The sequence below is a fragment of the Sparus aurata genome, chromosome 7 (assembly GCF_900880675.1).
Source record: "Sparus aurata chromosome 7, fSpaAur1.1, whole genome shotgun sequence".
Classification (NCBI taxonomy): domain Eukaryota; kingdom Metazoa; phylum Chordata; class Actinopteri; order Spariformes; family Sparidae; genus Sparus; species Sparus aurata.
The window spans coordinates 19,913,498-19,926,714 of NC_044193.1; the positions used below are offsets into that span (position 1 = coordinate 19,913,498).

The 13,217-nt window shown below is 39.9% G+C and overlaps 3 protein-coding genes across 5 annotated transcripts; 2 read left to right on the plus strand and 1 right to left on the minus strand.

The window, feature by feature from the left end:
• Nucleotides 1-1,513: 1,513 nt before the first annotated feature.
• lzic (leucine zipper and CTNNBIP1 domain containing) lies at nucleotides 1,514-4,623 on the minus strand. 2 transcript variants are annotated; one of them, XM_030423979.1, is made up of 7 exons: nucleotides 4,397-4,623; nucleotides 3,986-4,111; nucleotides 3,245-3,380; nucleotides 3,039-3,137; nucleotides 2,818-2,913; nucleotides 2,478-2,559; nucleotides 1,514-2,385 (listed from the first exon to the last, which is right to left on the minus strand). In XM_030423979.1, exons 2-7 carry the CDS (start codon nucleotides 4,084-4,086, stop codon nucleotides 2,330-2,332), a joined length of 570 nt encoding a protein of 189 aa, XP_030279839.1. In that variant the 5' UTR covers nucleotides 4,087-4,111; nucleotides 4,397-4,623; the 3' UTR covers nucleotides 1,514-2,329. The 2 variants fall into 2 exon arrangements, with proteins under 2 accessions (XP_030279839.1, XP_030279840.1); XM_030423980.1 differs by having other exon boundaries at nucleotides 4,407-4,620.
• nmnat1 (nicotinamide nucleotide adenylyltransferase 1) lies at nucleotides 4,577-9,053 on the plus strand. Of its 2 annotated transcripts, none has more exons than XM_030423977.1 (5): nucleotides 4,577-4,725; nucleotides 5,063-5,202; nucleotides 5,803-5,986; nucleotides 7,426-7,550; nucleotides 8,050-9,053. In XM_030423977.1, the coding sequence occupies exons 2-5, from the start codon at nucleotides 5,088-5,090 to the stop codon at nucleotides 8,448-8,450; spliced, it is 825 nt and encodes a 274-aa protein (XP_030279837.1). In that variant the 5' UTR covers nucleotides 4,577-4,725; nucleotides 5,063-5,087; the 3' UTR covers nucleotides 8,451-9,053. The 2 variants fall into 2 exon arrangements, with proteins under 2 accessions (XP_030279837.1, XP_030279838.1); XM_030423978.1 differs by lacking the exon at nucleotides 4,577-4,725 and adding an exon at nucleotides 4,732-4,962.
• Nucleotides 9,054-10,846: 1,793 nt separating this feature from the next.
• On the plus strand, nucleotides 10,847-12,654 carry rbp7a (retinol binding protein 7a, cellular). Its single transcript, XM_030423981.1, has 4 exons — nucleotides 10,847-11,018; nucleotides 11,518-11,696; nucleotides 11,856-11,957; nucleotides 12,107-12,654. Exons 1-4 carry the CDS (start codon nucleotides 10,946-10,948, stop codon nucleotides 12,164-12,166), a joined length of 414 nt encoding a protein of 137 aa, XP_030279841.1. The 5' UTR covers nucleotides 10,847-10,945; the 3' UTR covers nucleotides 12,167-12,654.
• The last annotated feature ends 563 nt before the right edge of the window (nucleotides 12,655-13,217 follow it).

The following is a 13,217-nucleotide window of genomic DNA, read 5'->3' on the forward strand; positions in this document are numbered from 1 at the left end:
GCCCAAAAGGGGAGGTAAAGGTCAGGTTAAAAAGAAAACGGATACATAAAAGAAACGGATTTATTTTTTTCACTCACAATATCAAAAGAAACATGGTTTTAAAGCCGAGTATAAATATGATAAAATAAAGTTTTATCTGGTCAGACTTGCAGATTAAATGTGGTTGGATATTGATCTTGCACAGTTTGAAATGCTTGATAGTTAATGAATATGTTGTGGGTGGCCTAAATAATGGGGGAAAAAAGGTAAATGTTCAAATGCTAATAAAGGTGTCGTTTGATGTGTGCCCTGAACATGCTTAAACACTCCATTTTCACCATGTTGCTATAGTTCTGTTAGTGTTTAAGAGGATGAAAGTCATTTCACATTTTCCCTTCCAGTATAAAGCAGCCCAATCGCTCTCATGCGTGGTGGTTGAAGAGGCAGGTGCTTTTATTTCATCCAGTTCATCTTTTTGTGTTTGTGGCTCTGCAGCAAGGACGCCATGAACAACAGCCCAGGCTGCACCTGGCACTGTAGAGTGACCTTGTGTTCTGTTCACACAGACTGATAATCAAACTGAATCGCTCTCATGAGACGGCTGCAGAAACCGTCACAAGACCCTCCGCAATGTTCACCAGATGGCATCTAATCCATGCAGTGGGTTTCTAATCACATTGCTGGCAAACTGGTCAAAGACTTCTCTGTTCGGGGTTTTTCTCAGTGCAGATTGGTGCCCATTTCACCTCGTTATGCATCATAATGCTAGATTTGCACTGGGTAAATGCAGTCAGCTTGTAAATGTGAGCTGTAGCTAATAAAGCGTACATTTTTGAGAGACAGATTTGAATATGAAGTAGAAGCTGTGGGTTGTGTTCAGTATTCTGACACTGAGTCAGAGCTGTGACTTGTTACTGCTGTCACTCTCTGTCAATGTCGTATTTTGCCTGTGTTATCAATTCATTTGTGTAACTCAACAGCTATAAGCCCTTTGTGGCAGACATACCAATGGTTTAGGCTGCTTTGAAAGAAGTAATTGTCAGATATTTTCAGCCACAATATGCAGAAGGGATGTCAGTGCCAACGCATAGATGAAAATATGGCCGATTTCCTAATATGATGTGGCCAACTGTTGTTCAAAACATTCAAAACACACCCTGAGTAGCTACATTGATTTAGACATTTTCCTCACTTTGATTTAACAATATTAAAATGTTTAGCAAAAAAATTCACAATGGCTCGAAAAAAACCATCATGGCATGATCTTCAATGGTAGCCGTAAGCCTGTGAAGAGGCTGAGGTTGTCACAATGTCAGATCTTCATTACACGATAAGTGTGGCCAAACAATTCACACTAATGATATTACTGCAATATCGACAAGTTTATCTTTAAGTTTGTTTGCTGTCTTTTGTCTCTTTTTTGAACAGAAAAAAATTTGTGGAGAGATTCTGTAACCAGAACTGTGTACAGAAAGACCAATTACATGGAGGCACTGCATTGTAACGAGATGATCAATGTTTTTCACTTCACCTGTTGTTGTTCACCTGTTTAATGTTTTGCTGTATGATCAATGCATACTGCATATAACATGTGCACGCGGTGTCAAAAATGCAGATTTTTCCAATACATGCTGATGCTGAATATTTGAAACAGTTTCAATGGTCGTTTACTGCAACAATAATACATGATATATCTTGGACAGCAAGTTGACACACATTAAAGAACTGATCTAAAGAGTGAGACAGTCATTTTTCTGTGTAATTTTTTCCACGTGGTATCAAATATCCATATTTTTTAAAGGTACTGTATCAGAGAAATAAATTCCAGTATCCTAACACCACCAATGCATGCATTCTGTATACTAACTGTAGTGTAATTTAGTTACTTAAAAGTTCTTTTTCGGTTGGTAGATCTGTTATTTTGTCCAAATTCCGGTAGACACTTTGGTTAAAATAAAGTTACAGCTCGAATATTTGCAGCATTCGTACAGGAAAACAACATTTTAAAAACATTCATGTTGAATAATCAGGTTTTAAGACTGATAGAAACGGCAATCCAACCAAATCACAACAGAACATTTCTCTTGAACTGCCGTGACTATCCTTCACATTCATGTACATATTTTTATATTTAACAAATCACATGCTCGTATCTATTAATACAATTTTACACCAAACTGGACACATAAAAGACATTTACAAAAGTTGCCATGTATAAAACAATACTGTTAAAAAGTGTTAGCATCTACAGCAGCACCTATAGGTGCGTTGATTATTTACAAAATCAATTGGCACATTTCTTTCTTGATAATAACAAAGACAGAGATAAAATTTGCATTTTGGAGATTCACTACGCCTTGGTTTTCACACCAGAGCTAGCTAAGGCCAGAATTTTGTCTTCGGAGCCTGAAAGAGAAGGCAAAGCAAGATAAATACAAATGTTTATATGTTAACTTGTATGATCAAACATCTGACCGAAATTCCATCTTTATTCTCACCTAAGTTTGCAGTCACTTTCTCAAACTGGCTCAGAGTTGCTGTGGCATTTTCAGCGAGGAAAGTCTCATCCTCCGAAGTGAGCTGTCAGACCAGCCAGAAACAAATGATAGGGCATTGTTAATTCGAGCTTTGATCCGACAATCATAATGCGTTTTCATTGTTACAGCTCCGTCTGAAGTGAGATTTAGGCCTGCTGTAGCATCTGGTCTGTCAGCTTAGTGACGGCTACATGACAAAAATAGAGCTGCTTCAGGAGGATTCATGAGCACAAGCCTCTGAATCATCCATGAATCTGCCGAGAAAAAAAAACATCACGTCTCTGCAGTGAGCGTTCCTCACCTTCTCTCCAAGTTTTCTCAAGGCTGTGAGGATTTCCATTTTCTGCTGCGTGTACACATCCCTTGACAGTTTCCCCACCATGACATCTCGGTCCATCTGCACAGAATGTCGCACACTAGTTGGATAATTTTCAGGCCAAGCAACACACAGATACCAACAGTGTGGAGTGACTAAGCAGCTGCATCAAATACACACTCTACAACTGTCTGTGAAATGCAAACCTCTGCTAGTCTGGTTCTCAGCTGTCCTGGCTGCTTCTTAGCAAAAAGTCGGATCACCTCTGGGGTCTTGAACGCTTGGCTGATGGCAGCCTGGATCGCCTGAAGAAGACACACACATATTGGAAAATTAGCAACGTTTTGAAAACCATTGCTCACACTGGAATAATCCACATGAACTGCATTATCCATCCAATGATTGTCCGTACCAGCTGCATTCCACTGAGTTCATCTACAAGTGTCATGTCTCCCGTCATGATCTTGTTCAGGGAGTCATTGAATTCACTCAACTGTTCCAAGGTTTCCTTCTTTGTCTCCTCGTACTCCTCCTCATCCAGCTCTTCCCTGGAATAAAAAAAATAAAGGATGAGAACCTGCCAGGAAAATATATAGAAATTATGGGTAGACCGATTATCTGTCCTGGCCGATTATCAATGCCATTATTCAGCATTTTCCTGTTATCGTTATCTGTGATTTTTCTGTCAGATTATTGTCTGATGTGCAACATCGTCTCACACGTTGTTCTGCCCACAATAACATCTGATTGATAACACTTCACAACTAATAGCCTATACACACTCAAATAATGTAACTAGACACTAAATCTATCAAATACATGTAGTGGAGAGGAGGTATAAAGTAGCAGAAAATTGAACCACTAAAGCAAAGTACCTTAAAATTGTACTAGGGTTTATTCCATCGTTGATTGTTTGAAATCTTGACAGAGTTGAATTTTTACAGCAAATGAACATCGACCCCAAATATCAATTTTTCAGTCTCCTTGATTTTTAACAATCAGTATTGGCCCTGAAAAAGCCCAATCAGTCGTCCCCTAATATAAATACTAACTGACATAGACTAGATCATCATTAAGCTAAAGCAGTCATGTTTACTGATTTGGTAAAGACCCTCTACATCACATGGATTCAATGCATTTCTCTACAGTGCACCTGCATTCCTCCAGATCCTGAAGCTGCTGCATCAGTCTGTCAAGCTGCTCTTCCATGTTTTGCCTCAATTTTCCAGTCTCTGATTTCCCGCGAGATGCCATCCTTAGTTCAAGTCGTATATAACGCCTATGAAGGACACAACACAGAATACACAATGACAAATATGCAGCAGTATGTTGTATGCCACGAACAACAAACGTCAACCTAGCATGACAGCGTAGGATAGGGTGGCGTTGTCGGAGCTGTCAATACAGCAACGCTGTTCAACAGTGTTCAACAGGTAGCGAGACACCAAGTTTATTGACAAACTGTGGATTAAGCTATTTACTGGATGCTCACACAGCGTTACATGACTGAAAGTTGTGTAGTTAGCTAGCTAGCTAGCTTGCATGCTAAAAGAAAACATCTCACCAGGTCTCACTTTGCAAATAGTTTTAAAGCAGTCGTCCGATATTTGAAATAATAACACACGCTTGGCGAATGCACATGAGAATCTAATCTAAATCCCCAAACTGTGATTCGTTGAAAAACCACTTTTAAATATGGTTACAAAATCTTCAGCGTTTCTTGAGGCGTTTACGGATTTGGGTATTTGTGATTGTGAACGTAGCTCAGGACTGCGGGTGCGGCTGTCTGCTTCCTGGTCGATCTCCTGCCCAATCAGATTCCTTCATTTTAACACGTCAGTACCGGAAGCCGGCGTCCCATTCCAGAGCACCTGACTGTCGCTGTGTCTCCTGGTAGTACAATGAATATTTACAATACTTTACGCCTCAGTTGTAGTAGCCTGTCGTGAACATGTTTTGTGTGTTTGAACAACCTGTATGATCATTTCGGTGGCAAACTCGCGTTGCCTGGTTACAGAGAAAGCTAACGTTAGCTACTGTTTATGATGCGATGATGGCGCTAACGTTGGATTCGGCTAACACTTCTTCCAGTTTCGATTAGTGACTGTGAACACATAGTCAGTCACTCTGGTATATCGGACAGAGCTTCCCCTCAATGGCAATGTTTTTACATGTTAGCCACAACAACTAACTGCAGTCTTTGTTTTCCTCTCCATATGTGCTGCTGTAGTGCTAACCTAGCCCCAGAATGAGGCATGGAGGATCACAATGTAACCAAAGTGGTCCTTCTGTGCTGCGGGTCCTTCAACCCCATCACCAACATGCACCTGAGGATGTTTGAACTGGCTCGAGATCATCTGGAGGAAACAGGTGGAGTGAAATGGGAATAAGACCCGTTGCAGTGATGTTTCTATTGTTTTAAAAGCACCATTATGTAGGAATTGTCATCTTGTGAGATGTGATGCCCCCCACAGTTTCTGGGTGCTGTGAATACAAATCCCAGGTCTGTAACTGTTAGCCAGGTAATAATGTAGGTGCTAACTACAAACAAAAGTCATTATGTCATAACAATGTGATGTGTCGAAAACTTGTATGTTAAAGTAAACGTGCATGTAAAGCTGTGATCCTACCCTCTCACTGAAGTTGCATAGTGCATAAATAAGTCATAATTCAACCCGTTACAAGACACTGTATCATCAAAATGATTCTGAAGCTGGTGTTTTTAGGGGGAAAGTTGCATAATGTTGCTTTAAAGTGGTTGGCTCACCTTAATTAGCAAAAACATGTCTTAAATGTAGCTTTAGTATCCAGCCATACACATATTTAAAGAAATAGAATTAGAAAGATTCAGCAGCCACCTGTAATTATGTAAACAGGGCCATTATTAGCAGCAACATGTACTTAAGTAAAAGCACTCATTCCGCACAGTATCAGATTATTATTACTGAAATATAAATGTGTTATTCTAAGGCCAGTACAGGGTGGTGAGAGGCATCATCTCTCCGGTGGGTGATGCCTACAAGAAGAAAGGATTGATAGAGGCTTGCCACCGTCTGGAGATGGCTAGATTGGCCACAGAGTACTCAGACTGGATCACAGTGGATTCCTGGGAGAGCTTTCAGTCAGAGTGGCTGGAGACAGCAAAAGTTGTTCGGTAAGTGGACAGTTCTGTGCCTGTGCTTTGCTACCTTCAAGGCTAGGAGTGTGTTTTGTCTTCAGTTGCTATGATAGCATAGGCTCAAGGAGATCTGCCATGGAATCTAATAGACTTCCTGTCAGTTCTGTATCAGATTTTCCTAGCTCGCTGTGTTCTGTTTTCCTCTAATTCTTCCCCAGTGGCTACACCTCAGGCAGCCCATTCATCAACTCTCCTGACATAACTGAAGACAGAAGTATGGACTGTTAAAGTAATTATTTACAAGCAGCCCCTCTAGCAGTTTAAGATTAGACGCGGTGCTTAAATGCATGTGACGATTGGTGCTGTTAAGTTGGAACAGATGTTAACAAATGATTGTGTCCTACAGATGCTAGCGGAACTCTTGTGTCCACTATGCTGTTCATACATACCATGCATTAATACCCTTGCAGTTATGCTCAGGATCATACAGGGTGTCACCTCACTCCATATACATCACTCAAGTAGCTTTTTTATTACTCTGCAGTAGAAAATTGGTATTTTACAACAATAGAAATTGAATTAATTGAATTATCACACATGCATTTTGATATGTGACATTACTGCATCATTTTTGAAATAGCTTTTGTTAAAAAAAAAAAAAAAAACTTCTGTCACTAAAAACAAATGCCAGAGCTAAAGGAATGTTGACTGTTTTCAACCACAATGTGGAAAAACAGTTTTGTGGTTTAAAAAAGAAACTATATTGTAAAAGAATTAGACTATTTCAGACCAACAGACTGAGACTATTGCTGGCAAAGAAGAGAAAACCTGTTTGAACTGTGGATTTTAATTTAATAAACAATATTAATCTGAATCTGAAAATAAACAAAGGAAAATATTAAGCTAAACTTAAGGCATAATTTTGATTAAATTAATTGTACTTTGCACAAAGACTAAATACATTTTCCGACAGTAAATAAGTAACACGTTGTGCAAAACACAATCGCAAGGAAAGTTAGAGGGTTTATATTTTTATTTTATATTGTTTGATTTCCTGAAGGACAAATCTACAGTATCACAGTGTGAAGAAGTGTGTTGGCTGGATACTGACTGATATTTTGCCACTGTGACTAATGTTTCCTGTATGGGAAACTGTGTGCAGTTAGGTGACACACCCACTCAGGGGTGCTTCACTGGACAGTGCAATATAATATTATATTACACATGTGCAATATATTTAATATTCTATATATTATTTTTTGTTTACACATTTTACTTATTTATTTTTATATAAAATACTTGTCTTTATCCTGTGCTATGCTGAGACAACTGCAACATTTTTTTTTCTGATCTGCACTGTAAGGTTTAATTTGAATGAGAAAAATGAAGAAAGTCTGATACGTAAAAAAAAAAGAAATCAGGAAAAGAAATCAGGTATTTTGATACTGTAATAATAAATGTCTATATCCGTTTAGGCATCATTATGAGGACCTTCTTGCAGCAGAGGAGAACAACGATGATGTGGACACGGTCAAGTACGCAAAAAAGAGACGTATAGAAGAGAATAATTTTGAGGGTTCATCTCATCACAAAAGGACAGGTGGGTCATTAACGCATGTGCACAGTTGTGAAACTTAAGTATTGTTCTCTCCATGAAAGTCAACTCCTCCCTCTTCCAGTCCCTGATTTCAGACGGGCAGCAAGTCTCATCCTGCTCACTGTATTCATCATTTACTGTATTCAACTTAACTCGGAACAGGAGACAATGGTTTGAAGGTGTGGTGTGATGGTGTGGCGTGTGACACACCATCACACCACTTACATTAAAAACACATGTCAGACAGCATTTCGTAAGCCTCAGGGTATCAGTGACACAAACTCTGAACATAGCGGCCAAGTATCCCTCAACATTCTCGACACTCGTGAGAGAAAAAGTGTAAAGTGTGGGAATCTCTTAATCTTCTCTTAATATCTTATTGTCTGTCTTTTATTGTTGGTTCTTTTTTGTTTCCCTTTCACGCACTTTGTAACCTTATTAAAACGAAACACAAAGTACAAGTGGGATGCGTTATGATAAACTCTTCTCTCTTCACGTCCAGATCTCCCTCAGCTGATGTTGCTGTGTGGAGCCGATGTGCTGGAGTCCTTTGGGATCCCCAATATGTGGAAGCAGGAAGACATTGCTGAGATCGTGGGCCGTTTTGGTTTGGTTTGCATCACCCGCAGTGGCAACGACCCCCACAAGTTCATCCACCAGTCAGACATGCTGTGGAAGTATCGCAAGAACATCCACGTGGTCCGCGAATGGGTGACCAACGAGATCTCAGCCACTCACGTGCGGCGGGCGCTGCGCCGCGGTCGGAGCGTCAGGTACCTGCTGCCGGAGAGCGTGGTTCACTACATACAGGAGCACGACCTCTACAGTGCCGAGAGCGAGCAGAAAAATGCAGACGTGGTGTTGGCGCCCCTTCAGAGATACACGGGAGCTTCCTCGAGCTGAGGGACGTTACTGCTGCAGCGGCAAAAACAGAAGCTGTTTTGACACTAAGTGCTGTGGATTTACTGTGAATTTAAAACAAATTAGACAGTTTATTTAAGCTTCTACCAGTGCCTACTTTACAGAAGAGTCTTTTTAGTCATTGGTGTGTGTGTTTTTAAGGAGATAAACCTGCACAGGCTTTTTTAAGTGAAGTCATTTTAGAGATCGTTTTACTAAGTGTGTGTGTGCCCAACATACCATAGTCAGAAAACAAAATAACTGAGCAGCAGTTCACCGGCATGGAGGTCATCAAGATCAAATAAATGTGGCAACTAGGGATTTACAGTGGATTTACAGTTTAGTGTGAAGTAGCCAGCATACACTGTGTGTAGTATTGCTTGAAACATGATCAGGGACAAATTGTCTTTCTTAGCTTTACCACCATTGTACCCCACCTGCTTCAGTAAACTCCTCTCATCTCATCACATATTTTGTACCTATAGCTTCCACACACTCCCTCCGGCAATATGCTTTGAAACATGTTTACTTAGTGTTGCAGATTTGATACTCAAAGTGTGACGTGTATTCACTGGAAACAAAATAAACACACCTCTTTGTTTTCCACTTCGAGAGCTCTTCATTGCTGCGAGGAAGCTATTGTCTCATGGAAAAGAGACTAGTGACATCTTCAGTTGAGGAAGTGCCAAATCGACACCCTTCTCATGATTAAAATGCTTGTCTGTCTGTCGGGGGGGGGAGACCTCTTTTTACGTCTATCATCCCTGAGAGAAAATAAGGGTTGAAATCACAAAGTGCAGATAACTGAAGACTGTGTTACAATGGAAGTGTAATTGATTACATCACACAAGTATCAGAGTTAGGGCCTTAGCATTTACTTTAATGGAGAAGTTCACCCAAAAATGGTAATTCAGGCATTGTCTACTCACCACCGTACCGATGGTAAATCAGGTAAAGTTCCTTATTCCACAAAAGTTTTCGGGGGCCTCACAGCAAAAACAGTGTTGCAGCTTTTACCTAAACAAGTGAAGTAGATGGGGACTTGTTTAAATGTTTAATGGACTATGAAATTTCACTCAACTTTCCGTTGGCACTGTACCGACTGGATACAATTTTAATTCTTGGGTGAACTTATCTTGTATAATAAAATGTGAGTTGATGTCACCCAAACCTTAAAGGCTCACTGAGAGGTCATTGGGTTAAGGATGCAGTTTGTTACATCACAAAGTCAGACTTACGAAGGAAACATTAGTTTAATCTCTGCCTCAGATGCTCATGACACATTTTATTTACAGTCTTGGATGGAAAAAAACAGCCCCGACAAGGTTGTTTCTGCAGCAGCTGACCTGCTGGCTGTGCAGATGACGTCACGAGGACTAAAACTACCTCAGGCTTTCGACACACTTCATTTGTTTTGTTTGCTTTCAAACTGGAGTTGCATCAAATTCCCACCGTGCTACATGCCAGTCTAAACAACAATGTCATTATTATGTTTCCTGCCCAGATAGGTGTGTCATTGTAACACAGGTCATCTTCATGAAAGCAGCAGGCCTTCTTTCCAGTTTGCTATGAGGTTTATTCTGTTGTTAGATGAAAAATAAGATGTTTTTTAACAGATAAATCAACCTCAATTAGCTAGAATTGCATTCAGTAGAGCGCATACCTCTGCCAAGGCCAATAGTCCCCTCCATCGACATCAAGTTGTACTTAACCAGCCAGATACCAGCCACCTAAATACAGCAGTTTTTTTCATCAGAATCCATATACTATCCATGTTTAACAAAAATGTCAGGGGGGAAACCTTATCGCTCCGTGTTAAAGCAAGTCAGACAAAAGATCCTGGAACTGTCCCTTTATCCAGATCCGCACCAAAAGTTAATGGAGTCTAATCTGGGCCGAGACCCATCCTCCATCCAAGTTTCATGGAAATCCATTCAGTAATTTTTGTGTAATCCAGCTGACAAACCAACTTCCTTGGCAGAATGAAGATAACTATTTAGGAAATCACTTGAATTTCTTCAGGATAAAGTTTAATACAGAAAACATTTGAGATACGATATATTAACACTGTTTAAATGCAAATCTTGCAAATGAATTAACCCTATCTTAAAAAGCATTCCCCCAAACATTAAGGTCAGCGCATTAAATGTCAGCATATTTTTCCTTCATGTTTCGACATGCATGCATGCATGTGCAATTAATGTGTGACTCCGGAGGAACATTTCTGAAGGGTTTATTTATTAGTCCCTAAAGTGCGAGACCAGTCTGACCCGTCTGGCTTCCCTCCTGCACGGCAGCGCTGATGAGAGCACCTCCCTCACAGGTCTTCAGGTGACAGTGAATGAGGGAAAGGCACACCCACCTTTATACCTCCAGATTTCTCACAAAACCGCAGCCTCTTTTCTCAACTCCACATCAGCCCAGCAGTTTGACGATCGCATGTTTCTCACACACGCACACATTTCTCAGAAGAAAAGGGGAAAAAAACAGACGTCAAAATGCCAGCCAGCCTTTGTGGTACATGGGAAATGATCAGCAATGTCAACTTTGAGGGCTACATGATCACGCTGGGTGAGTCTTTATTCACGTTTTGATGTTCTCAGACGTTAATCTCCGCTGAATGATTGGGGACGTCTGCATTCTATTGCTCTGACTGTAATTGTGCTCTAAAATACATTCAAATCGGAATCAGAATCAGAAATCCTTTAATGTCCCGCAGACGGGGAAATTTTATTCAAATGATACAGTGTTAAATAGAGTGATAGAGTCATTGCCACATTGGAGGATTTTGTGGCAGTGTTATTTATGGTATGCATGGGACTGTATTAGGGACAGAATGCTTGTCCCCCAGTTTGTACTCTGTAAGTTCAGCTTTCATTTTCACTTTTCCCGGCAAAGTGCAAAATCGACGTTTTTTGTCCACCAGTCAAATGTCTGGTGAATGTTCTGATGTGACCAGATTATTATTGTTGCTGCCTTCAGCTGTTGAGTAAAGCACATCTACCAGGAACTTGCATATTTTACCTGCATTTGGCTGTTGGCTGGTGCTAATTCTGAGCCCTGTTTCCAGGTGTCAGCCCTCCTTTACGAAAGATCGCCCTGAAGCTGAAGCTGAAGAAGGTGATCGAGCAGCAGGGGGACCAGTACATCATCAAAACTCTCAGCACCTTCCGAAACTACACCATCTCCTTCAGAGTCGGTCAGGACTTTAAGGAGTTTACCCAGGGACTGGACAACAGACATCTCAGGGTGAAAATGAATGTTTGATGGCAGGGGATTGTTTGTTTAATGGGATAATAAGCATAATAGCACAAGTTTTGTAAATCATGAGATTTGTTTGGGCCGCTAAAACTATTCTTAATGTCCCCCCCCCCCCCCATCGTCTCTTCTTCTCTGCCATCTGTGCAGTCACTGGTGACATGGAAGGGGAATAACCTGGTGTGTGAACAGGAGGGAGAGAAGAAGAACCGAGGCTGGGTTCACTGGATTGAAGAAGACAAGCTACACCTGGTAGGGATATGAATATGTACAATTTCATCACATTTTTGATGCACAAAACTAAATAAATTAACTGTCCTTCATTTACACGAGTATACTTTTTAAATTACATTTTTATTGAACATGTTAGATTAATATTTCTGTGACTTGTTACCCTTCAGGAGCTGCACTGCGAAGGAGAAATCTGCAAACAGGTTTTTAAGAAGAAATCGAACGAGTGAAGAGGAATGAACATTTGTTTTTCTGGAGAAGTTACTCTGTGAATAAAGACATCATGTGATAGATCAAGCACTCTAAACCCTGATGAACGAAACCACACTAAATGTTGGTGGCATTTTCCCTGTCAGGGTTTGGATTAACACCACTAGATGGCATTAGTGCATAACTTTTGTCAAATACTGGTCTACACTGTTTTGGGGAGCTTGATGGTACTTGGCCTCAGACAAAATCTAGCCTTTTTTTTTTGGGCTCCTTTCAGCTGGCTGAAAAAACATTTGTCAGTGGTTTGGTGAAGACTTTTTGTTTCCTACAGATCTCTAATGCTTGCTTGGACAAATTTGAGCTGACATTTGGCTATTTGTTACAATAATAAAATTGCCTCAATCGTGTAGATACATTTATACATCTGGACAACAGAAAGTGAGGTGTAGGATGCTTTGGAATTCAGTTTAATGTGGATTTTGTGCAATAAAATTGGTTTTGAAAGAAATCTGAAGCGGCATCGTTTTGTTATTTCATCTTTCCTTTGTGTCATTCCCTCTCTTATTTATCTGATTGTATGCTCACTTATTAATCTGGCCTGTGTCAGCAATCATTCCAAAGGTGATGATGAGGAAGTGGTGGGATATAAAAATCTGAGATACAATACAATGGGTCTTTCACTGTGCAATTTAGCTATCTATATTGCCTTAACTGGCACGAACATCCCACAACTGAAGTGTACAATTATAAACCTGTTTGTAGTGACCTTGTGCCCCTCTCACTGCTCATGCACACTGAGCTTAACGAATAACTCCAGAGTGTGGTGTTTATTTTTTAAGATTGAAAATGAACCATAAACATGAATCTGATTAAATCAGAGCAGATGGCTGTCAATTAGCAAACCGTTAGATTAACACATAAACATGTATATATATATATATATATATATATATATATATATATATATATATATATATATATATGTATATATATATATATATATATATATATATATATATATATATATACATATATATATATATATACATATACATATATATATATATATAT